Source organism: Vespa crabro, chromosome 18 (assembly GCF_910589235.1).
Source record: "Vespa crabro chromosome 18, iyVesCrab1.2, whole genome shotgun sequence".
NCBI lineage: Eukaryota > Metazoa > Arthropoda > Insecta > Hymenoptera > Vespidae > Vespa > Vespa crabro.
Genome location: NC_060972.1, coordinates 4,662,598 through 4,690,009, shown reverse-complemented (window position 1 = coordinate 4,690,009; position 27,412 = coordinate 4,662,598). Strand labels below are relative to the sequence as shown.

General features: G+C 36.5%; 2 protein-coding genes across 2 annotated transcripts; one reads left to right on the top strand and one right to left on the bottom strand.

The window, feature by feature from the left end:
• The first annotated feature begins 234 nt into the window (after positions 1-234).
• On the top strand, positions 235-2,783 carry LOC124430272 (mRNA-decapping enzyme 1A). Its single transcript, XM_046976575.1, has 4 exons — positions 235-604; positions 799-1,246; positions 1,331-1,813; positions 1,919-2,783. Exons 1-4 carry the CDS (start codon positions 396-398, stop codon positions 2,153-2,155), a joined length of 1,377 nt encoding a protein of 458 aa, XP_046832531.1. The 5' UTR covers positions 235-395; the 3' UTR covers positions 2,156-2,783.
• Positions 2,772-27,070, bottom strand: LOC124430278 (BMP and activin membrane-bound inhibitor homolog). Its single transcript, XM_046976586.1, has 3 exons — positions 25,944-27,070; positions 4,293-4,565; positions 2,772-3,884 (listed from the first exon to the last, which is right to left on the bottom strand). Exons 1-3 carry the CDS (start codon positions 26,080-26,082, stop codon positions 3,631-3,633), a joined length of 666 nt encoding a protein of 221 aa, XP_046832542.1. The 5' UTR covers positions 26,083-27,070; the 3' UTR covers positions 2,772-3,630.
• Positions 27,071-27,412: the final 342 nt, after the last annotated feature.

The following is a 27,412-nucleotide window of genomic DNA, read 5'->3' as shown; positions in this document are numbered from 1 at the left end:
CATTGACGTCGCAATAAAAATTAGATTATATATTTTTGTCAACATTTCAAATGATTGGTTTAAAAGTCATCGATTAATATGCATTTTACAGAGGAATAAGAATCGTTGATTTGTTTATGGTAATAAAATTTCTAATTTGATTTGGACCAATCGCAAAGCATTATGATCTTACGGAAAGACCAATGACAGCGTCATCTTACAGAATATCTACGAATTAACGAATGTATCAACGACGTCAGCCTTAATGTCTGTTATGGCGTTTATAAGAAGCAGCTGCTCGCGTTGCTTCAAAATACCGGACTTGTAGTAAAAAGTTCGTTCGAAAAAGTCGAATCTTGTATTGTTCGATAAAAAAGTTTCTATTTTTTAATTTTTGTGTTAAGTTATCCGACAATATGACGGACTTGACGGAATTGAGAATGAACGTGGCTGCGTTGAAACGCGTTGACCCCTACGTGAAGGATATTCTAGAGACAGCGACTCATGTAGCTTTGTACACTTTTAATGGAGATAATAACGAATGGGAAAAAACTGACATCGAGGGTGCTTTATTTGTTTACTCTCGGAACGGCGAACCGTACAATAGTATTCTCATTATGAATAGGTATTAAAGCTTTGTTTTTTTTTTTTTTTTTTTTTTTAATATTACATATTATAAATCATATATATATATATATATATATATGTACATAGATATTTATATGTGTATATAAATGCACATGCATATGTAGGATTACGCTTTACTTATATTTATCCATAGATTGTTTCTTTTTACCTTCACGATCTCTATTTTTACAGATTGAATACAAATAATTTAGTAGAACCAGTAACGCAAGGCCTAGACTTACAGTTACAAGCACCTTTTCTATTATATAGAAATTCACGGTGTAATATTTATGGTATTTGGTTTTACGACAAAGAAGAGTGTATACGTATAGCAGCCATGTTATATAAACTCGTTATGGAGTCTGAAAAAAATCGAAAGGCAGCTAACAAACCTTCCATTCAAAATAAAAAGAATGCAGGATCTAATGCGAATAATGTGGATATATTTAGTATGCTTAGTAAAGCTCAAGAGGATTTCAATACGAACAGAGCAAATAGCGGAGGTGGTAGTACTAAACCATCTGAAACCAAGTCCCCTACCAATACCCCTGCGACGGATAATAATTCTGGACCTTTTGCGGCTCCATTAGGTCCTGATGTTACCTCGCAAAGTGTAATGGATTTCTTTGCGAAAGCTAAAGTTAGTATTTATTTGATCATTTTGACGCAGTAAGTGTCATATTATTATTCGACATGAAATTGTTAATATGATTTTATTGGTTAGGTAAATACTGGGCATTTCAAAGCCGGTGATCAACCTACCGCTATAAATACAGGGACAAATGAAAATAAGCCATTACTATTGGCACGTTTAATGTCTCATCCAGCAGCACATACATTAGAACATATCGAAAAACAACAGAGATCGATAACTCCACAACCATCGACATTGCAATCACAAACACCTGCTGCTTCTACGACATCGATTAACGTAGCTAGTATAACTTTGTTAGGCAGGTCTAAAAGACGGAACAAAACTGTTTCCCAAGACACGGCGATGTCTACGTCAGCATCAGTTTCTCAAGATCTTCAGCCATCGGTAAACCAAAGCACTAGTGAAACAAACGGTTCATCTGGATTTCTTAGGATACAATCACCAACAAATACAACATCTTCTAACATAACCAATCATCAAACTTCAAATATTATTACACCTAGCAATACAAATCCTCTTGCATCTTTATTTGCTCATGTATCAGGCAGCACAGTAAGGATAATTCGCAATTATCTTTTTTTCTTCTTTCTTTTTTTTTATTTCTCTATTTCTACTTTTTCTACTTAATTTTCTACACAAATCTGTTATTCAATGTAGGCTTCAGAAGATATTATCACGACTCCAGCTTTATCGGGTACGGGATCAGCACCTGCATTGATACCTCCTGTAATGTTTGCGGCCCCGAGTCCTGCGGAACCATTAGCTAGGCCATTAGAACCGCTGACAAGGAATCAGCTGCTTCAAGCTTTTAATTATCTCTTGAGAAGTGATCCAGATTTTATCAACAAACTTCACGAAGCTTACGTTAAGTCGTTCGGCGAAATTGTCTTCTAAATACATACTACAAAAAAAGAAAAAAAAAAAAAAAAAAAAAAAAAAGAAAACTACAATTTGTAAGCGATTAATAAAACGCATCATGCGGGTTGTGATTATCGACTGACGATATGATCAAGAGAATTTGATATTCCTAAGTTACATATGTGTACATAATATGTCATGCTTGAAATTCGATTGACATTAAAATAGCCGATCACCCAATTCGGGAGAAAAGGCAGGAATAAATGAAAATATATATACCTTGGAACAGTATTTTTATAAACTAAAATGTTTTCTTCTCCAGAACGAATTAGAAGTGCGAACGGAGATTAATTAAACGTGAAATATGAGTGATTATTACAAAAGAAGGACTTGGATATGAGAGATTCTGTACGATTTCAAACTGTGATGCCAAAACATTTATATTATACTAGCGTTTTATGATTGCAATTTCAAATCAGGATAAGAAGATTTTTTGAGCCGATCAAACAAATGTATGTTTTATAGAGTAATGACGTACCCTTCCCATATATCGGGTATTGACGTGGTATGTATATGTAATTCCTAAAAGAAGAAAAAAGAAAAAAAAAAGAAAAAAGAAAAAAGAAAAAAGATCAAATAAATAGAGATGCAGTATTGAAAAAAACCTTCCGTTATATTTTCCTAAAATTCTTTTATATCGAGTTATCCCTCGCGAGTCGTAGTACCACAAAGTAGACTCGCGATAAAGGTCGAATAACTTTACACAATAATATTAAGTCATACTATCACAATATAAATGTTTATATGGAATACATTTAGAAGTGTGCGATAAATACGCGCTGGACGATCAACGATCGAACGTTGCAAAAATGCCAGTATGTTCATGGAGTAGTTGTTTTTTTTTTTCGGCAATCATTCGTTTGTTTTCTCCCTTACATCATATTTTCTATCTTTTACATAACAAGGCACAGTCGTAACATTACACGTCATCGCTTTTTCGTCGTACATTGCGATGTTATTGATTTCTGCTTAGAGAAAGATCGAGCTTTCCAGATTAATCTCGATCGTATTAGCTTGCATTATATCTCTTGCACGATGATTATTAAGATATTAAAGATAGCTAATCAATAGCGAAGTAAAATACAAATAAATCTATTTACAAGTTGTCGTTTAACGCTACTAAAAAGGTGCGTTACAATATGTAACTTACACGTTGCCATCTTTCACTCTCTCACACATTCTCTCTCTCTCTCTCTCTCTCTCTTATCTATTTTATAAAATAATCGCCTCCGTCGGCGTATTCATATAAAAAATGCGACGCGATAAGTGCGCGAGTAACGGGTCAATCATAATTTACAATTAAAAAGACGCTTCCCTCGAAGGATTCACAGCCAAGTAGAGCCAGGACAGCTCGCTAGCTTCTTACGTATGTAGTCTTAATTAATTACTCGCTAGGACGCGATTTATAAAGAAGTGTCTTTGGATCGCAAGTTCATTAATTATTTTCTTATTTAAACGAGAGGCACTTTTGCTGGTCCCAGTAATGGCGGCCCGTTATCTGCCGTTCTATGACCTCCGAGTTTGTCGCCTTGCAGAGGTATTGGCTGAAGCAATCTGATCGCAAGACTAGCCAAGACCAAGAGAGCGATTAAGCCACATATTGGAACGGCTATCGTCGCGGTTTTGAACCAGCTATCCGACGACTGACTTCCGTGTCCGGTTGGTTGTACTGGTCCTAGGTACGCACGTTGCTCGTCCAGTAATACTAAAAAAGAAAAGAAAAAGAAACAAGAAAAACAGATCCCATAATTTTATTATTTGTATTTACTTATAACGAATAAATAGAAAAAAAATAGACGAGCGAGTAATGTCGGGAAAAATGATAAAAGCCATCTGAACCTTTAACGTAAACGTTAAAAATGCAAACAAATTAAATATAATCACGAATGAGTCACAAAACCGATACGTTTGACGCCAAATGGATTAGCTGTTAAATTATTACGTCAGCTTTTCTCTTTAAGCTCGCATTTATCGTCTATTAGATAATCAATTCTATTCCTACAAACATTGGAACTTTAGAAAATAATTGAATCTTTGATATCTCTATAAATTTTATATGTAAGAGAGAAAGTGCCTTCGCGATGTGATAATCAGAATGAGAGAACGAACTAACCTTGAAGAGTCTTGTTTAGTCTGTTTCTCATCGCAGGGCTGTCTACGTGATTGCAGAGATCCTGCTCGCAACAAATGAATCCCGTAGGACATTGTTGTTCTTTGAAACTCTTGTCGAGACAACCGCTGTAAGCATTATGTTCCGTCCTTGATAAGGATGAACCAACATTCGAGGGTAATTCGGTGAAACAACCTCTACCGCGACACATATATCCTTGTGGCACACAATCTGGTTGATTACAATAACAACGAACCTCGCCTGCGTCGGATAATTCTGTAAATAAAATATTTTTATTTTATATGTAGAAATACGTTTATGATAATACGACGAATAAACGTGTATGTTCTAACGCATATAAAAGTATAAATATTCGAAAGCAAAAGAAAATAATTATAAATGAACGACGTGTTGTTAACAAAATGAAAAACGTAACTTTTGTAGAGGTTCGAAAGAAGAGAGGTAATAAGATCAACAGAGACAATTTTCCATCTCGGTGTTTCTCGATCAACGTATCACGTAGAGAACGTTTTCAATTCGTTAACTCGACTCGATTCGTAAATCAGTTAGAATCTCTGGAAAGGATCCGAAGGAAAAACAGGCGGTACACGCGGTACATCCGCGGTAACCGCGTGCTCGACGTAAAATAAATATACAAGCGTTCGCGTACCCTCTACCTTTCTCTCTTTCTCCTTCTCTTTCTGAAGCGTGTTAATGAGAAGGAGGAGAGCTTGCGAAATAAACACGGAGACGCGGAACAGTCCGCGTCCGATGACTAAACCCACACGAGTGTCTTTTTATTTATTATGATAATAACGCAAGGCCATCTTTTTTCACGACTTTTATAATCTCTCTTTCTCCCTCTTCTTTCTTGTTTACTTTTCTCTCTCGAACGAGTTTCTATCGCTAATAAGCCAAGAGACGTTCTCTCGAGCGTTCCCTTCTTATCCCTGCTCCTTCTCCGCTCTTCCCTACCCCTTCGTCGACGTGGTCCAGCTCATCGTGGAATAAAAAACGCTAAAACAGCCGAGTCACAAAAGAAAGAGCAAAGTAGAGAGAATATATGGAGAAAGGCATGCGGGGCGGTCTCGTCGTTGCGTGCCTTCCTTCTCTCTTTCTCTTTCTTTCTTTCTCTCTCTCCCTCCTTCTCCTACTCCCACTCTCTCCCTCTCTCTCTCTCTCCCTCTCTCGCTTGTTTCTCCACGGATGCTCACTCTCGGAGGCTCTCACGAGTCTCTCTCAGAAGAGGCTTTGAGCTGAAGAGACTCGGTGTTTGTATATGTGGACCCCGAAGGATTTCGCGCGTGTATATGCGCGCGCGAGCGCGCGTCTTTAAAATAAAAAGAAGAAAAAAGGGTTAGCAGCGGGAGGTCGAGAGGGCCGAGCAAAAGAGAGATACGACCGACAAGTCCAAGCCCGAGGAAGGCCCGTCCGAAAACAAACAGACTGCTTCGTGGGGCCGTTCGTTATGCGCCCATGGCATATTAATTATTTCCCGATAAGCTGTCCTCCTTCCTTTTCTCTTTTCTCTCTCTCTCTCTCTCTCCCTTTCTCCGCCTTTCTTCCTCTATCCTCTTCCATTCTATCCTTTACTTTTCTATCCTCTCCTTCGTATGCTTCTTGCCTGCCTCTGCGTCTTTGAAACAGCCGGACGCGCATTATGCGAGAAATGCACGCGGTCAACGCGAAAGGGAAAGAGGTTGCGTCGATATTTTCGGATCGGCACAATCGGCCGTTCCACATCTAAAAGATGAAAAACGACGAATCGAGATTTGGAATATAGTCATAGCCAGCAGTCGCATGAGAACCTCCTTCTTCGGGATTTAAAATTTATTTTTATACGTCAACTTGCCCCAACAAAATCGTCCTCCCTTTCTCTTTGGAAAAAGTATTTTCTGCTAATGACGCTTCTTCGGAAGCGTAATTCAAATCAGCGGCGTAACACGCCCTCTGGAGATAATGAGTCGCACGTTTCAAACGTGGACATGGTCGCAACCAAGAGAGAGAAAGAGAGAGAGAGAGAGAAAAAGTTAGGAAGAGAGGAACAGAGAGGACTTTGGGATGACGAAGAGAGGATGGAGGATTCGAAGCGGAGAATAATCAACGTGAGGCAAAAAATTCGGTACGCTTTCGATACGCTCGAGGGACGTTCCTTCCATATGTTTTATGCTCGTAAAACTGTCCTCTCTTATACAACCCTGCCCCACCCTTCCTATTCCTCTTCATAATGCATCGACAAACATTAAATCTATTCGTTCGTTCGATCGATCAAACTTTTCGATTTCTTCTCGATTGATTCTAAAGAACTTGTAAACGGCAATGGTGTTCGTCAGAATGAATTTAATCTTAATGAATGGTTGTACAATTTCTTTTCTCTTTTTTTTTAAATATTTTTGAGAACATCGTCTAAAACGAAAGAAAATTGTGAAATATTTTAATCGTCGAAGAAGTTTATTGCCTTTGTCGATGATCTTTGTAGCGTTCGATCCTATGACTGGTACGATGATGCGGCATAGAACTCAACGCGAGCTACGCGGGAGAGTTTCAGAGCGAGAGAAAGAGCCTGGAGGACGGGAACTCGATTTGAACGAGCTCCGTTGTACATGCAATTAGAAGAGCGACGACCTACGTACGATATGCGTGTGTACGTATGCATGTATCTTTTGCTACATATGTATGTGTACGTACGCGCGATATGTAATACTCGCAACTCTGGCAGAGGCCGGACGAAGGAACGAGCATCGGGAACGATAAAACTAATGAGTCTCTCTCTCTCTCTCTTCCTCGCTATATGCCTGAGGATACAAGGCTCTCTTTTCCTTTCTCTCCACATATCTCTCTCTCTCTCTCTCTCTCTCTCTCTCTTACTCTCTCTTTGAACTCCCATAAATAAGCGTATCTACATAAGACGTTTCGTAAATTCACGTGATTGCGTAATTTCTCATACATACGTTTTATAAGAAAGATAATAACGTTAGAAATGATTTCACACTGTATAACTTTTGTTTAGAATCTAAGATGATCATCGTCGAGACGTGCAATCTGTTCTTTGTCCCATTTGCATCGTAAAATATTACTTTCTAATGAGATTATTTACTCATTATTTATTTCGACCTTTGCGATCGTTATTATAATACAGACAACGTGATATTTCAATGAAAGAAAGAAGCGATTTTTTTTCTCTTTATATCGAAGTCGAATTATTTTCGTTTGAGTCGAGAGTGGACGTGGTTCAGGAGCTTTGTATCTTGTTTTCTTAATTAGTTCATTAGGGGCGAGAGATACGATAGATGGAAAGAAAGAGAAAAAGTGAGATACAGAGATTACTTCGCGAATGTTTCTGCGTATATACTGATACAAACAGAGAGAAAGAGAAAGAGAGAGAGAGAGAGAGAGAGAGAGACAGAGAAAGAAAGAATTAAGGGTTCTTTTTCAGGGTTCTCATTCCTCTTCGCTTCCGTCACGCGCAATGGGTCTTTGTTCGATCGTCGCCAAAGATACGATCTCTTGGAAACGAGCGAAGAGACGCCGAGCTCGATCCGATCCGATCGTTTTAATTGTACGAACGTATATGTGATCTTCCTTTTTATCCCTCTTTTTTACTCTTTCATTCTCTCTCTCTCTCTCTCTCTCTCTCTCTCTTCCTCCCTTTCTGTCAATTTTTCTCGTTTATTAAAACAACTTGGCACTTGGCCAGTACCGTACGACATAGCCAGCATTTTCTTGGAAAAGTATATACGAGTCGAATTCAACGAGCTGCAGCAACCGAGACGAATAATGAATCGGATTAATAAAAGACTCGTCCATGTCCCCTGAGAATTCTTCAAGATGATAGTGCAACAAAGTCGAATCAAGAGAAATTACGTTAATACGAACATTTTCTCAACTTGTTCATATTTCACAGAAATAAAAATTAATTTCATACGTGTAGACATATATATATATATATATATATATATATATATACTTATGCATGAGAGAGAGAGAGAGAGAGAGAGAGAGAGAGAATTGAATTCGCTTGATTAATAGCATGACGTTTATAGACAGAAGGCGTTATCGAGAGAAAGTAAAAAAGTGCAGACACGAATCGTGTGATTACGATCGTTGGTTCGCGAGACACCTGTTCGACGTACCTGCACGCAAGAAAGCCTTACGATGCAGGACGGTGAATAACTTTAAAAGAAAAGTTCGAGGGAACGATGGCTGCAAGTGCATAAAATACATAAATGACAGGAAACTAATGTCATATACATATATATATATATGTGTGTGTATGTGTGTGTATAAAAATATATTAAATATTAACAATAGTAATTGTAAAGAAATAATCTAATAATAATATTGCGTAAAGTTATTTAAAGAATCCTTTTTCTTAAAGACAAAGAACAAAAAAAAAGAAAAAAGAAAATATACCTGTGAAAAGAAAACAGTCAAAATCGAGACGAGAATGATTAAGAGAGGATGAGTATGCATTTCTAATGTGCTTTGGATGGTTATCGTAACAGAGTAGCCGCTAAAATAAATCATACGGGGGAAGGCGGGGGGGATATGTCAGGGTAAAGAAAGGAGTGTCGAGGTTCCGGAAAGTCGTTGGAATTGCTAAGCTCGCCGTCGAGAATAAAAAAAGTTAGCTGCGTTGATTGTCTGATCGATAAAAAGTTACTCGAAGAAAGGATTGATGGTTATTACATGATACTAAAGACAAAGAGATTGGAAGACTCTAAAAATGTGTTAATCCAAGTCAAAATGTACTCTTTACATGGTTAAATAAATAAGATCATTATTATTAAAGTGATCTATATAAAGAGACATTTCGTATGGTAAATAAAATGACGAGATAGAGATTTGAAATAAATTATGTGACTTATCCGGTATAGTTAACGATCGTCCATCTGTCTCTCAATCTACTATACGAATATTATAATATTGAGATCGTATAAAATGAAGGTACACGTTCGTAAGGTACCGATCACATCGGCAAGATTGTAGCGAGTAGTCTCGAGAATAATGATTGCGAATAAGAAGGGACAACGGCAACGTGGAATTAATAACCCACTTCGACGAGACAGTGCGAGAGGAGGAGAGAGAGAGAGAGAGAGAGAGAGAGAGAGAGAGAGAGAGATAAAAAGAAAAAAGAAAAAAAGAAAAGAGAGAAGAAACGATCAATTCCACTTAATATACTCGAAGGGTAACACGAAAGAGTGCGATATAATTTTGTACTCTCGTCTGTTCTACGCTACAAATCGTGAATAAAATGAGCAGCAGCAGCAGACAAGCCGAACCAAAGTAGTCACGAAAAATAATGATCGGTAGTAAAAGGAGAACTGGGTAGCCCACGAATTTGAGAAAGGAATGAATGAGTCCTCTTAAAAATCAGAGAGGTCTGTCTTGCTGCTGTTCCTGCCTTTTGTAAGCTCCGCAGGAGGCCTACCAAAGTTTTATCATGCCTACGGATATTTTGAAGCTTCTTAAAGAAAAAGAAAAAGGAAAAGAAAGGAGAAGAGAAAAGAAAAAGAATAGAGTTATTAAGAGGTATGTATAGTTGAACAGTAGAAACCAACCATAAGGTCTTTTGAACGATAAAATGTCTCCGCGTTGGTAAACGATACTCCGTAATAACACGCATAACATTATTTTCAAGAATGACGTTCGGGCGAGCCGAAGAATAAACCTTTAATTAAACGATGATTTATACGTGATTATCTTGAAACAAATTGAAACCAATGAATTTATAAACATACATTCTTTATGACCGTGAAACCTCTTCATAGCGTTTTTCGTATTGCGTGATCGAGACTCGTTAGTGGATTGTGAAATTAATTTCATGGACTGTAATCGATATATTCATTTTCTTAACGTAATGAAGTAGATAAAATAGTAAATATGGCGATAATTATGTTTATAGTTATTTCACGTGCACGATACTCTTTAACTCGTTTTAACTAAATGACTTTTTGTTTTTTTTTCTTATTCTTTTTTTCTTTTTCTAACGTTTAACGTCAAGTTAAAAGATATATCGATGAATAAAGTAGTCGAAAAATTTTTCGATTCTCTTTGGATAAATATAACGCGAATGCAAAGTAAAGGAGATGGTCCTGGACGACAAGTGCGCCCACGTACGTATAATGTCTCGGTTGCTTTCGATTCTTCGTCTTTTTTTTCCTTTTCTTTTTTTTTTTTTTTTTTTTTTGGATGGCCGAAAGCCGGTCTTTGCTCAGTGGTTCGTCTTCAATAAAGGTTTTGTTCTTTCTGTTTGGACTCCGTTGAAATTTTGTGCCCTCGACTGGATTCCATCGACGGCAAGGAAAGAGAGATGGAGTTGAAGAAAAGGGCCGATTAGGTTCTTTTATTTACACTGACACGAGAGAAATCAATCCACTCGAGGCGAATCCATCTTCCTTTCTCACGCGATTTATCTCAGAGAAGTCACGTGGATATTTCCTCCGCGTTCCTTCTCTTCTTCTTCTTCTTCATTTGAGTTGAGTTTTGATTAGGAATAATAAAAGAAATGTATTTAAAAGTCTGACATAACTTCGAAAGAAAAAAGGAAAATGATCGAAGGCGTTGGCAAAGACAACGGAACGATCCCTTAACTCTTAAAGATTGCGAAACGCAAGGCGACAATATTGTAAAATATTTCGCACGATGCCAAAGCGAGTTTCTATCTATACGTGTGTACGTATTTTTAGGAAAGTTCTTCGAAAGCGCAAGATCTCCGCCAGCAAGCAAGCGTTCAACGCTTGACGGAAAAAATGATTTATCTAGCGGCAAATCTGCAAGGACATTTATATTCCGCGTTGAAGCAGCAACGCGTTGACCGTTAAATACGATGTTGGCCTTAAATTTTTCTTTTACGAATTTTTTAAGCCAGTTGTCTCTAGCGAAGATTATTTTTCATTTTGCTCCAACTATTCATCGAATGGTGATAGCGTTGACGCGAGAAAAACCATGAAAATTTATCGATATTGTCAAGTGCGCTATACGTATACACAGTGCGCTGTATAAAAGGAAACCGCTTTTACGGTGCCACTCCTATATTACGTTGAGTAATTCGATTATAAATCTAACTTTACAGATATGAAACATCGGCTATCGAGAAGTCCGATTTATTTCTAGGTACTCGGCCGTCAAATTGTTTTATTATTCGAAAAAAAATTATAAACTCGCTTTGTTACTTTCAATTTCTTGAAAAATTTCTTCGATTCTATTGTTGTCCGTTTAAAAGAATTCATATTTATTATTACAATATTTATTTCACGTATATCCTTATGGAATTTCTTGATCGTTCCGAATGGATGGCTTAAAAGAGTTGTCTTCGACCTTCAAATTCTTCATGGAAATTTTGAAAAGTGTCGTATTTTTTTTTACAGAAAACAAATTCTTGTAGGAGTAAGAGAAATTACTCGAGAGTTAAACTTAGCACAGGTATACCTGAGGAGAACATGAAAATATCTCGACGAAAGATCGTACTTCTGCGTTTCGGCTAATTTTCCTTTCACAAAGGGACGCACAATCCGAAAGCTGTATTTGCGTTGGGACCTGTAACTATCAACTACGAGCACCCGGCTATTAAGGATTGTAGGGTAGACGCAAGAGGAGAGGAAGAGAGTAAAGGAGGGCGGGTCGACTATGCGGGGTGGCAATTAGCAAGAACAATAGGTATCTTGGGCCATTCTTTCTGGGAAGTAGGTGGGTCCTTTTTGGGCCCTTTTGCTCTCTCCCTCTCTCTCTCTCTCTCTCTCCCTCTTCTTCTCTGTCTTACCTTCCGTAGACTCAGGTATATATTACAGGGACCCACCGACCGAATATGGTATATGTATAGCCGGTTCTCTAAATACACGAGGTCCTGAAGATTTCGATGCTAGAAGACAGGTTCCTGATGTTTCCGAGCTCTCAGAACCCCATGATTAGCCCTACTTAACTCGGCAAGCATGAACGAGTGTACTACGCCATCGGCAAGTAAAAGGTATTCTCATCAATTATATGCAATTGCCAAATTGCTGCAAATTACACGTGTGACTTTGTTTATTTTTTCTTCTTCTTCTTCCTTGCCGGACCATACGCGGTCCCTTTATGACGAGAGGATTCGAAATGATCGACGAAATTCGATCAAAAAATATCGTCGACTCATCTACCTTCTTCGGCATGAGAAATAATTTCGGTTAAGGGTTCGAACGTACTTTGCTAATGAACTCGAGCATGCTGGTAGATCAAAGTAACGTGACTAAACTTTTTCGTTCCTCGTTGCACATCCTTGTACGTATTCATCCTTCGTTCTTCATTTAAAATTCGTAGAATTAATTATGAAAGTTCAATACAAATATTGTATGTTTTCTTTTTTATATGCAAATGACCAGTCATTCGAAATTAATTAGACACGTCATATTCTTATTATAATACCTTGCCAAATGGAAATTGATGGGGTTGACATTGCTACCAAGATCGATCGATCAAAGTTCCAAATCGTACGACGATTCTTCGTTCATTTCTAGTAAAAAAAAAAAAAAAAAAAAAAAAAAAAAAAGAAAAAAGAAAAAGAAAAGAAAAGAAAATCAAGTCGAAGAGTTCTTCAGCGAAGTTTTGCTACCTGACGTGATGTCAGGTAAACGAACTGCTCGCCCGAATGGACTTGGAGATGCCGAAAAAGAACGTAACTCGCCCTGGGCTCCAGTGACGTAACTGTGAGATCACGAGAGGAGACAAGGGTACTCTTTCTCTCTCTCTCTGTGCTTTTATATTGGCACCGATGCCGACGGCTGTTGCTGTGGTACTTTGAGAAATGCACCGTGAAGTATGGAATTTTAATTAAATACAAAGGATCGATCGTACTTTCCGAGCATGTGCGTTTGTCTCTCTCTCTCTCTCTCTTTCTCTGGAGGAACGATCGCATCTTATTTACTTTATTTTCGATGCGAGTGTTTCTTCAAATATATAGAGAAAGCGCATATTTCAATTTTACAAGATCAGCACCAGGTGAAAAATTTAGATCCATTAATATATTTTTTTCTATTCGAACATGCATTATTTATATACTTGCTTTTTTACTCTACTTAAATTTATCTTGTCATATTTTTTGATGTATTTCTTCTTTTCTATCTACATATCTTTCTTGTATTACATATTTGTGCTCATGAGAAATAACGTTTTAATCAGATCATATTCTCTGTCTTTTTCCTTTTTGATCTCACAAGAAAGATTTGCGACAAACGGTGAATGCGTTACGACACCAAAAGGCAAATTGCAATTTGTGTGCACCCAACCGCGCAAGATTAGCCGTACGAGCTTAGAATAAAACACACCCGTATGCGTATATACATACATATATGATCTCCCGAAGAGAGGACAAATATGTTTCCCCTCTCTTTTTCTTTTTCCTCTTTGTATAGAATCACGCGTGCCTACGTTTATACAGAAGCAGGATCGAACCTGGCAATGATTGCGCGTAACGAATAATCACGACATTGACGATAAAAATATTGATCGACGAGGCCTTTCATTATTTATCCTTGTGTGTCCTTTATTAATGCATGCATATACTACGCATCGTACGTTCAGAGAGAAATAATTATAGCATTTGAGAGAGTATCCCCAACACTCTTTTCATTTTTCTACGTTTTCCTTATTCTTAAAATATTTCATGTTACTCTAATGAATTCTTTTTTATCATTAATTTATTCTAACTCATCGAATACGACAATGATCCTTATGATACAGTAATTAACTCTTCTATCGTATTAACAACACGTTTTTTGTTCTAAGAGATTTTAATAATTTTATGACTTAGATTGTTATATCGTAAATATCGTTATATAAATATTATACAGATGGATAAGATAAACGTATTAAAGAATTATTACTTGGGTCATAAGAGTGAGCCAAGATTAAAAAGATAATACGATGTGTGTAACGCAAAGATCAATTATTGTGCTCTCTATGAAAAGGTCGCCGATTGTTTTTCACGCTGGATGTTTACCACGTTACATAATAAAACAATGCCCGCTTCGAGATAACGATACGACCTGCATAATAGTAACGCGATCCCTAACGTAGCCTACTTTTATGCCTCGGTGAATTGAATATCTCAGCACTTCTCGCTCTAAAAATATGTCTCAGCGAATGTGCTAAATTCCAAAGCTCGATTTACATTCAATCAACAACGAAGAAGAAGAATGTCGTCGATCGATCCGTTTACTCAAGTTCGATTCTGAATCGTGTGGATTACGATGAAAAATTTGTATATTTAATCTACACCGTGAAAGAGATAAGTAAACTATATCAGCCGTCGTTAAATCGATACATTATGCGAACGAGGAAGTTATAAAAAATTTTACTTCGATCTACTTATATATTTTATGTTGGAATTTTCAAAGAAAAAAATTTTTATAAAATTTCCAAACGAACATCTTTAAAGTTAATACGATCTATGGGATTAATTCTTGAGAGATCGATCTGTCGCTAATCGAGCTAGAAGTGAACTTATTTATAGAAACTGTTTCGTGAAAATATAATCGATTCTACGAATGGAGCGTGGCGTCTTTTATTAATAGAAAACTCACGATGACTAACTCATAGAGGATGTGGAAAAGTTACATTAAGCATCGCTAATTATTGCTCGCTGAACGAAACCTTAGCAATACTTAATCGCTAAGCTGTCAATGATTAAGTCATTTCATCCTGATATCTCTGAGTAATGGATACGTAGGTATGCATATAGGGTGTGTGTGTGTGTGTGTGTGTGTGTATATATATATATATATATATATATATATATATATATATATGAATCGATCGATCGTCGTACAAATATAAATTAATTTTTCGACCACACATAGTGACTTTTAAGAATTTATTCCGAAGAAACGTTCATAAATTAGCTCTTCTGCGAATGTTTCGAGAAATAAATATTCTTTGCTTTCACTTTTCGTGATTCTTGGACGGCTCCATTAGAAATAAAGATCATTAGCATAAGTAAATTTTACTGAAGAGCATGAAAAAAAAAAAAAAAGAAAAAAGAAAAAGAAAACAAAAGGAATGCACTGTTTAACGTTTAAGTTGCGACGTAATTGATGTGGCTTTCCATATGAGATATGAAAGGAAAGCCGTCTTATAAATTTTTCATAGATTATACAGTAGCGTATATTCGTTCTCCATAATTATCACGATGTCAGTAGTGAAATGCATATATAAAAACAAGTTAATGGGTACTTGGAAATCGTGGCGTAATTTGAAAATTAAGTGTTGCAAGATTATCGAATATTTTTGTATTTCGCGTAGATAAATGGTGTACTTGAATGATTTCAATTTCTGACAACAGAAAAAAAATGAAACAAAAGAAACGATCTTTGAAATATTCTTTGTTAATAATCATAACTCATTTCGTAAGATAATTCATTTCGTAGCTTGACATTTTATAGCATCGATATTAATAGACAAGTGAATCATGCTACGAAAGAAGGTGAAGGTGATTCCCTTAAGCGTTCCTTTCCCTTAGTATAGGATGAAAGAGAGAAAAAGTGATAGAGAGAAGGAGAGAGGGAGAACTTCGCTTATCTGAATGGGAGACTCTGTAGTACCTACAAGAAAAATGAGTAATACCTAACGAGGAAGCTTGAAAGTCCGGTCAATCGATCCAGTAGTGATCGTAGCCATTATTGGAAACTACACTGCTAAAACGTGATCCCGATTGGTGTCACGATCCCACAGTAAGTGTGAGATCTCTGTCCGATTGTTGCAGTAACGTTAAGCAGACATTTGCATTGCTCTATCATCGTGAAACATTTTCCCATCGACTCCAGCTAATGCATCGGATCTTGCAACGGAGAAAACTTAATTAATGATTGCGAGAAATCTTTTTCTACCATCCTAAGCATTATACAAATTATTTTGCAACTTCTTCTATTTTACATATAGGACAACTTTGAAAGAAGTGATAATTAATCGAAAAAGAAATCATTCGATCGACTTATTAATTACTTAATTATTAAAACAACTTTGGGACGTCGATTGCGTCATATTTCGAATGAAATCAAAATTAAGAAATCACTAGGTAGACCGATCTATGATCGGTCCAATTAAAAATCATTTTAATTCCTATGAATTTTTATTCCTTATAGAGAGAAGGATATAAAAGAAGGGGAAAAAAAAAGAAAATAGAGAGAATGACATCGTATCATCGAGTAAAATCGAAAAAATCTTCTCAATGACGATAAACAGATAATGGTAAGATGATTCGCGAAAGTGTAAAAGAGATGAAACGCGAACGAAGCGGAGGAGGATGAGGAGGAGTAGGAAGAGGAGAAGGGGGGAAGGGGAGGAGGAATAGATAGAAGAAACCACGTTCGCGGGAGCCAGTTCATTTGAATTCGACGCATCTTGGCTCACGCGTATGCATACATGCATACCGCAGCGCTCGCGTGCGTGCATGCGTGCCTGTGCGCTGCAACATGTCGCATACGAAGCATTGCCATTAACATAACGCGCGAGTTAAGTGCCAGTCCGGAATATAGTACGGTTAACACGCCTCTCGTTGGAGTAACGATCTCTCGACGAAAATCAGGGGCCTTTCGATGATCTACGATCGATAATCGACGATGATAAATAAAAATTGGAGAGAAAGGGGGAGAGATGATGGGATAATAAAAAAAAATATATTCTTATGCGGACATGTTTTCTTATGGCTCTCTTTATGTCTCTTCTACGTTGACGTCAAAGTTGGCGCATAAAAATTATCTAAAAAAAAATATTTCATTTTTCATATAAGCAATTTTTTTCATAATAAAAGATGTTGCGCAAAAATTATCTCCCATTATTGTCTCGTTTTAAGCCATTGGAAATAATGACGGTAATGCTTGCCGAGAATTGTATTGCGATATTTTGCATGGTCCGAGAGGATCATATATGAGGTACGTGTCATGCATTATCGATGAAAGAAGTCTTAGACCGCCACCCCCTTGGCGCCATTGACGTCGTTAATTCCATATGTGTGCTTGCTCCTACGATAAAGTATTCCGTGTGAACGATATGAATTGAGAAGAAGAAGAAGAAGAAGAAGTACTTATGTTGGTTGGATTAAAGAGAGAAAGAGAGAGAGAGAGAGAGAGAAATTCATGTAAAGTATTACAATGACGACGAATATGATCAAAAGATAAAAAGAATGAATTATTGAAATATTTGTATAATCGCCTTTAGCGATAATAAAATGCTGAATTACTCGTTATTATCGATCGAATTTTTTAGCTCAACATTCGTGATGGAAATTTCCGTAAACTCTCGAGAAACAAGAATCTGACGTATGTAAGTATATCGGTCAGTGAATTTATCTGTTAAAAAAGGGGGTAAGAGTCCAAGAGAAATTGTAGATCGAACAAAGAAAAAAATATCCCTTCTCTCTCCTCCTGTTGGATCTTTTCTCGAAAGAAAATTTCCACGTGAATATTTATCTTATATTTATTATATTTTCACTTAATATAGGTAAGCATATGAGCTTGACGAGAGAAAACATAGGATAGGAAAAATGGAAAGGATTTCAAGATTTCGCGACACAAATTCCACGTTGAAACATCTAAAATTACATTCACGCATTTCAACTTGTTCGCCGTTCGTGTTCGAACATCTTCGAGTTAATGCAAATCGATTGGCTTCTTCTTTGGAATAAAAAATCGTCGCGTTGAAACCGCCCTTCTTTTGGCGGATCTCGTTAAACGGCCTTGAAATGTTAATTCTGCCTAGGCCATTAAACAGTGTTGAAGCATCGTTTGAGTCCGATGGTTAGAACAAAAAAGAAAGAAGATGATCATCATGACGAGAGAGAGAGAGAGAGGTGGAAGGAGAAGCTGTCACCGAGCCAGGAAAATGAAATTCTCACTCGGGCAGTTAACTTTAGATCGACGAAACGACGATCTAAGAAGCTTGTACATACACGCGACATATCGTCGCGTCGAGTTTGCGTTAGCGCCCCTGCCTACTGCTGCTGAGCGGAGTCACGAGCGTAGCATATTAATTTCGTTAACACGTGTTAACTGGAAAGGGACTAATTAATCACATGATGGTGCTCGATCGATCGATCCCTTGATAAAGATCTCTCATTTTGTCATTATTTATCGAGGAATTGTATAATAAAGTTCTCATATGTTGAAGATAAGAAATGTTAACTTTTAAATAACATCGTCGAGATAATATTCACAAACATGTGTATTCATTATTAATCAAAGAAAGAATGTTACTTGGACGTGAAAACGAAATCTTTTCTTTCTTTCCGTCTTTTCATCTTTTGGTTTCGTTTTGTTTGTTTTTATAAATTAAGATCAATCGAAATTAAGATCGATCGATCGAACGACTTTTTATCTTCGACGTATAAATAAACATTAGAAAGGAGACACGTTAGAGAGTGGAGATGAAGCGTTAACGGTCATACCTCAACGACGCGACGAGATATGCACGCCAGTCTATCTACGTGTCCATTCGGCCACCGTATTGTTGGAGCAAGCTGCTCGATGCACGGAATAACAACGAGTTCGATACGACGGGCAATGCGTTTTAAGGAGAGCCGCGTGGTTATATTTGTCTCGCTCTCGTGAAAATATGTCGGTGGCCTTTGAAAAGTAGCCACGGGAAAACCATTCGATGTTTTCTCTATTTTTATTTCTATCTTTTACTCCTAGAAAGACGATCTTCGACGCATCGTCGTTCGACTTTATGATCGTCTGAATATTAATAAAAGTGATTAAAGAGACAGAGAGAGAGAGAGAGAGATAGAGGGGGGAAAAGAAATACTATCAGGTCAAAATTATACGGCGACTTATGCAAAATCAGCTCGTATTTTTAATAATTAATGCCGATATCACAGTTGAATTAATGATAATAATGTCTAACTTTCTTATCGAGAGGTTAACATATGCATTTTATTATAATACGATGCGATTTCTATTTCATTTATATTCATTTATATTCATTTATATTCATTTATATTCTTTACAATACCTTTTTCAATAATAATGGTAAAGGTCAGACGCTCGGTGTATGTTAATGATTAGACATAAAATCGTATTAACTATCTTCAAGATAATTGTTCCTAGGAACTGACCGCAACTAAGAAAAAATAATGATAAAGTTAGTTTTCTTTTACCATTGCAATTGTAAATCGAAAGTATTATTAGTCCATAGTGTTGTAGCCTGTTTAAGATTCACGATATACATATATATATATATACATATATATGTATATGTATGATATAAATTATTATACTTATCTTTTAAGCTCGAGAATTTTTTTAGAAAGAGACGACGATTGATTGATAATATAAAATAAATTTCAGTTATAATTATATATTCTTATATATAAGTGTAAATGTTTGTGCATCTTATCTTTTACTATTAGCCAATCATTAGTTTTATAAATACTATATAACTGTTTTACATTAGTCACCTACTTACATAATCGTCATTCGAATCTCTATTATGCTAGAAAAATCCAAGTTCTTTATATTTACTTTAAAGTAGGAGTACAGCGTGGATTTCGTTTTTTTCCTTTAAAAAGAAAAATAAAAAGAAAGAGAGAGAGAGAGAGAGAAAAGAAAAGGATAGAAGGATAGAAATAGAAAAAGAAGTAAGATCATAGTAATTCCGAATGATTTACGAACGTTTAAAGAAACGACATGGCAAAGCTCTCTCGGATAGTTAAATGGTAGAGGCACAGACATCGTGAAACGAAGGAAACGATTGACATCTACGTGATCGCAATCGTAAAGGTATGAAGAAACTTCGCTTAGTAGTCGACATCTTCCGTGGCGCGTAATCGCGTCGTTAAAAGCGCGCCTTTGGGCTCGGCACGTCGAGCGTGCTCGGACTTTTGCACAATTCTAAATGGAAATGATATTGCGAATGGAAGGGAAAGCTCCATTGATTATTAACTTCGATCGACGAAACGAGCCATTGTTTTCCTTCGCAATCATTGCTCGCTAGATTATAAACTGTTTGTACGTACGAAAAAAGAAAAAAAAAAGAAAGAAAAAAGAAAGAAAAAAGGAAGAAAAAAAAGAAAAAAGAAAGAAAGAACGAAATAAAATAAAAAAAGAAAACTTACTATCTATACTTGAAATAGTATCTCTATCTAGAAATGATATACAATTAAATGTTAATACGCTTTCCCTCGCGATAAAATGAATTGCTTTCGTAATATATCGGATTACATACTTCGAATAATATTTCCATTCATTTGGAATGCAAAATTATATTAAAATAGTGCGGCATTGGGGAAAAAATTAAAACAAAAATTAGAATTATCTATTCTATTTACTGGAAGGCAAAAACGAAATGATATAATTTCTAGAAAAGTACTTGAGGTCGAAGGGTTAATGATCGGGTTCAACAGCGGCACTTATAACGGGTAACTCTCGAAAGAACGGAACGGACTTCTCGAAACGGAACGATGAAAAGCTAGTGAACTTTTACCTAGTAGAGCCATCATTCGTGTTGTTACAGCTCAGCACATACATACACAAACAACACATACACATACGCACATTTTGTGTGAAAGTGCAACGACGTTATGTGATGTGCGACAATCCTCTGTTGGTTGTTATTTCCGTATACCAGGATATTATACGGTATATTAGATAGTCATTAATAACTAATACTACTATGTACTATGCATATTGTTTAGAAATTATTTCGTGTTAGAAATAAATATTATTTCTCAATAGAAATGAATTAATGACGATTTTGAGTAGGGATCTTATAAATATTACATGTATATGTATATATATATATATATATATATATATATATATATATATATATATATATATTTATCTATAGAAAAATATCGATTGCCTTTCTTAATTATACATTGATAACTTTATAAGTCGATACGATAGAATGCCATTTCGTGCACTTATTAAAGGAACTTTTTCACGCTTATTATAGAAAATCTATGATTATAGAGTCAGATCAGATCATTATATTATTATATGGAAAGATCTTACGTGTTATTTTTTTTTTTTAGATGAAAACGCACATAACGAACGAAGTTCTTAACCATAGACTCTGTGACTTTATAACTTTTCTGTAATTAATAATTCTAATCGAAGCCAGTCTCGAACGTCATAGAGATGTACATACATATGTACGTATCTGCGTGATCGTATAAATGGAGCTTTTTATCTAGATATTTCTTACCAAGAAGGATAATAAAATTAAAAATAATTTAAATGACTTTATCGTTCAAATAAAATGAGCTAATCACGTTAGTATTCGTTTGAATCATTTTTACAGTAAAAACGATGAATATTTTTTATTTCAATTAGCGTATTTTTACCGTACGCGCTAGAGTGTTTAGAACGACGAAGCCGTTAACGAGCATCGTAATCTCTAATCCGAATCAAAGTGGAGAATCATTAAACGCGATACGAGCCATGTACGGCTCGTTGTTCCTTAATTGCGACGCGTCTATTTAAGAGAAGACGAAGAAGAACAAGAACGTCCTTCTACTGACATTATTTTGTGTACAAAAATATCATCTATTAGGTGTCCTTTGTGCGTATCAGAAAGCTATGTGTATATACGTGTGACCACCGTTGATCTATTTCTCTTTCTCGCTTTCTCCGGTGGTATCATAATACGACGCGTACGTATATAACGTAAATTAATTAGAATAAAATATTATCTAGAGACTGATGATAATTAACGAATAAATGTAATTGTTTTTGTTTACCATGACAGTCAATATCATTCCAAGTAATTATAAAATGATCAATTAATTATTCGCAGAGCATAAAGGAGTAAAATGGTCTATTAAAAGGGAAGATAAAATAAAAGAAAGAAAGATAATTAATGAAAAAAGAAAAGAAAGGAAAAAAAAATAAGAAAAAGTAAAAAATGAAGAAAAAAAGATAAAATAAAAAAGAAAGAAAGATAATAGTCTTATGGGCTGTAACTTATGCACGCTACTGTAACGCGGACACACGGACAAAGAGCCGCAACTCGTCACGCACCCGTGAACACTCGTGTGGCCGACAGGCGCCACCGGTGTATGGATGTGTGCGTGTATATTCCACTAGCGCCGTCGCCACGTAGGTGTGTACGCGTGTGCGTACGAGTCTAGACTACTCTCCTTGTCGCGCGAACAGGAGTATAGCAGCCGGCGGTCGGCAGTACACGCATGCGCCTCTGTCTGTGCTTGTGTGTGTATGTGTGTGTGCGTTACTGGCTACGTAAGTTTCCAGCTGCTCTTTTAACAGCGAAATATATCCTGTGTGATGTATACGTAGAGAGGAGACGTATACGTGAGACGCCGGCGTTGCGTGCGCCATGTGTCGCGCGACTCTTAAAAGTATATACGTGCGTGGATGCGCACGTTAACTTGAATGAACTCGCATTATTCGAAACTGTTGGAACACCTGAAAGGATCTACCAAGGTTCCTATCATCATTTTTAAGTAACAATATAATTCTATCATTTCTAACGTCGAATAATATAGAAATATTCTACCATTCGAAATTTGACATTTCGGATTTATCGAAATTACACAATCAAAATTAAATAGGTGAAGTTTAAAATGAACATTTGTTTATTCAATCCTTCCTATATGTATTCATTGATATCACGTTGACTGTTAATTTGAATTTGTACATTCCCTCGAAGCATAAGCCATGCCATAGGAGAACCGATCGCACCCACTCGTAATTCCCGGAAAGGCGTCGATCACGAGCGTAGAACCGAGTCGTTTGGATAAGCAGCGATAAGGGGTTCGAGAGAGAGGGAGAGAGAGAGAGAGATACATTTTCTAATAAAAAGTCAGGATCCGAGAACGAGCTAGCTAGCTAGCTAGCTTGGTCTTGGCTCCGAGAAACTCTGTTGCTCGAGTGAAATCGTTCTGGTGATGTGCACGCGCACACAAACACACGAATTGCATTACGTTGCATTTACGGATACGATGTTAGTTGAACATAAAGAGGAGACTCGTTTGGCTACGTGCACATGCATACTTATACACACAGAGAAAGAGAGAGAGAGAGGACATACATGTTTTTTCAAGTACAATGCACAGAAAATGTTTTCGTCTTTCTCGAATATGCATATCTAACATAACACACATAAGTCTCGTGTGTGCACGCGTCAAACGTAATACAAACGTATACGTATATTATATTATGTACTCTGGTATTCACGCGCCTAGCTGGCGCCCGACATGCATAGTTTACAACGTCTCTTCCTAAAACTTACTATCGTGAGAACTCGTCAAATTTAAATATTTACTATTACTTCCGTTTCCCCTTCTCTTCTTCTTCTTCCTTTTCTACTTTCTTTTCTCCCATTGATCCTTTTCCTCCTTTTTCCTTCTCATTCCGATATCTTACGCGTAAACGTACTCGTTAATAGTACGTATATATGCGTTCCATCACTTTTTTTTTTTTTCAATTAACAAAATTCAATGACAATTTGCGTTTGTTAATTAAACAACTTGATTATTTTTCTACGTTTTATTATTATTATTTGAACGCAACGGAGCTTTGTGCGATTAAAAACATAAATTGGACGCTTAAGAACGGCGTTCGAGTACTTTTTGAAGCAGCTGTATCCTTTACGATCTCTCTTCTTCTTTCTCGTCCTCTTCCTATCTGTCCTCTTTCTATCTCGAAACGTATTTATACGGAGTATCGCGGGCGCCACTTCGGTGGAAACGTAAATCCATCCATCGATCGTTCATCCCACGGATGGACGACGAGAGATCTCTCGCAAATGTTTTGCTAAACGTTTGAGTAAACGATTTTATTGTCAGATTCCCTCTCTCTCTCTCTCTCTCTCTCTCTCTCTCTCTCTCTCTCTCTCTCTCTTTCTCTCTTAATTTGAGAAAAAAAATCTCTTTCGGTGGTCGATCATATAAGGAAAAAAAAAAAAAGGAAAAAAAAAATTCAAATCACTCGAAATAATGTGCGCTTTAATTAGTCATGGGAAAGAATTAATTATTCCAAGCGTATAATTTTTTCCCCTCATTTTCTCTCTCCCATCCCCGCACATATATATACACACACACACACACACACTCACACATACTAATACGTTATTCTTTGAAAAAATAACAGCATAGTATCAGATAGCAAAAAATAACCTGGATTGTTTGATTCTCGGCGCCGAGTAGACCAGCCGTTCCAACAATTATTATTGTTCGCTTCGACGAGAATATGTAAAGTGTGTTCGCGTTCCTTGTTTACGTATAAAGTACTATTTGGCAAATTTACCAATAGCTTTTTAAACTCATGTTATACTCTATATACATATATATATATATATATATATATATATATATATACACGTATATTATAAATCGTAGGACGTCTTAAAAAATCAAAACTCTTTGAATTTTTAATTATCCCTATAATAAACCGCAATTTTGTCAATATTCTCGAGATTAAACTCTTTGAATTCATTTTTAAAATAAGTGCGGGAATACTTTTGGCAAGTATGGCAAAACAAAATCAAATAATTTGAAAAAATGTTATGGTCGATCTCGTGGATATTTCGATTTGGTTGTATTACGGGGAAACGTTATCCGCAAAAGTTTTCCACCCTTTTGCATTAATATCGAGGAGCGCCTATTTATATCTTGGCAATCGAATATCAGTAAAGAGCCAAAGTTCTCCTTGTAAATTCAAGCCATAAAGGAGACGAGGAGAAGAGGTAGGACGCGCCCATCTAGTCTCGTCTCCTTTTCGATCGAGCTTGTTTTCCAATCATTTTAGAGTATATTATACGTGTAAGATGTCTCAGAAAAAAAATTCTTAATTTACGAAAAATAAGGATTCTATGAACATTTAATTCAATTCATTTCTAATATCGATTTCTTGATTTTGATCATTCGCAGAGATAATCTTGTACATCGTAGAAAACATTATTTTTATTTTATAATTACGAATTTTGTCAGTTCAATTTTAATGAAACTAAAATCTGTATCGTCATCTTACTTATTAAGTTATTGAAATCATAATTAGTTGGAAACTTTTCATCTTTCACGTGCACGTATACACCATGATGCAGAACACGCGTTTAGGGTCGCACGTGCGCCCAAAGATACCAGAATAAACAAATCTCATTGGACGATACAACGAAAGCTTTAAGGGGGCCACGGGATGAGTAATGCCGTTGACTTTCCCATAACAGTGTTTTCACACAATACAAAATACATAATGCATATTAAAATTATTTAAATCAAATTGAAAAGTATTCAGATCAGGATTATCTATATAAAGGTTATATACGCACAATTGTTTTGAAAGATTTATATATCCCATTTTTCCTAAAAATTTTTACTAAAAACAAACGTAATATTATCCATTCAACTCTTGGAGAGAGAAGACCGATATACAAAGACGTCGCATAATTTCACAATGAATCCTAAGTACTTTACGTCGATGAAAGAGAGAAAGAGAGAGAGAGAGAGTATGATAGAGAAAACAATACATACATCCTCCATCCTTTTTATTGTTCCAGAAATTGTAAATCTCTCTTGAGAGTGTTACACTGTTGACTGTCGTAATCTAACTGCTTATAAAGTTACGTGAACAGCTTTTATATATAAAACTGTCGCAAGAATCGTAAATATATACATATACATATATATACATACAACTAATATCGGAAACGTAATAGACAGCTTACCTTTATCGTCCGACGATTTTCCTTCATTTTCGGAAAGTGCATCATAATCGGTAGAATCGAAATCTATGGAGGTTCCATTGGTGTAAGCCAAGATGATGCTCGTTATCATGGCGATAGTTAAAAAGTCCCAGGACAACATGATTGGCACTTTGATACGAAGAATCACAATAATTATAATAATGATTAGAAGGAAACAAAAAGAAATAATGATAGTGAAAGAAATGAAAAGGAGAAGATTCGAATCGGGAAGAGGATTAAAAAGAAAAAGAAAGAAAATGATGATGATGATGATGATGATTTTGATTGGTTATTCTTATCCGAACCACGTGGAATTTCTTCAATTTGATTGGATTCTAAGGGAAAGAAGAAGTGATAAAGAGTTGTAATAAGTTTTATCACTGACGACGTCGATTTAATGTCGACGAGTTGGATGACGAAGAAATAAAGAAAGCAGTAAATGTAAAAGTACAATGATTTGTAAAATAAAATCAAGAAGAGAGAAAGAGAAAGATAGAGAAAGAGAGAGAGGGGGAAGAGAGAGAGATGCGTTACGAAGACGTTCAGGAAGAACAGATTTCACGTCCGAACTCGGCGCGCTTCGACGGCCGACTGACGAATCTCCCTCTCTTCCCTTTCGACTTTGCTGTTCGAAAAGCGAATGCCGCCGCCGTCGGTCGGCTCGAAGCGAGTAAACGCAGCCGGCCTGCCTGCCTCTCTCGCGCACACAAGCACCAACCGTTCTGCTAAAGAAGAACGTTCGTTGCTTAGTTTTTAAAGCGAGAGCGAGTCCGCCTCTTGCTTTGCAATATAGTGCTTCTTCTTCGTTCCCTTGTGTCTGTGTATCTCGTCTATCGTCGTCGTCGTCGTCGTCGTCGTCGTCGTCCTCGTCCTCGTCGTCCTCGTCGTCGTCGTCCTCGTCGTCGCCGTCGTTCTCCTTGTACATTATACTAAATCGATGTCAATATTTTTTTCCAAACTATTTGAGGACTCATATGTATATATATACATATATATATATGTGTGTGTGTGTGTGTATATACATTTGATAACTGTTATCAATAAGTTCAGTACAAAATTGAACATGAGAAAAAAAGGAAAAACTAGAGAGAAGATTAAAAAATTGTTCATATCGAACGATGCAAATTTACTTATTTCATAGTTCAGGATACTTACGATATTTAAAATGATAATAGTTAATCGATCACTCTCTATATAAGTGTGTACACACATATCATAGAAAAGTGAGTAAATAAACAACTAGATCAACGTTCACCTCTCGTACTGTACACTCGCGTATCGTCGACGGGGCTCTGGCGAAGTAAAGTTTCTCCTTCTCTTTTCATACGACGGGAAGTGTAGGAATACTAGAGAGTGAGAGGGGAGGAGGAGGGAGAGAGGGAAAAGAGTGGCGCCTGAGCCCCGAGGCAATGACGCCAGTGTATTGCACGCGTGTGCGTGCACCCGTCGCA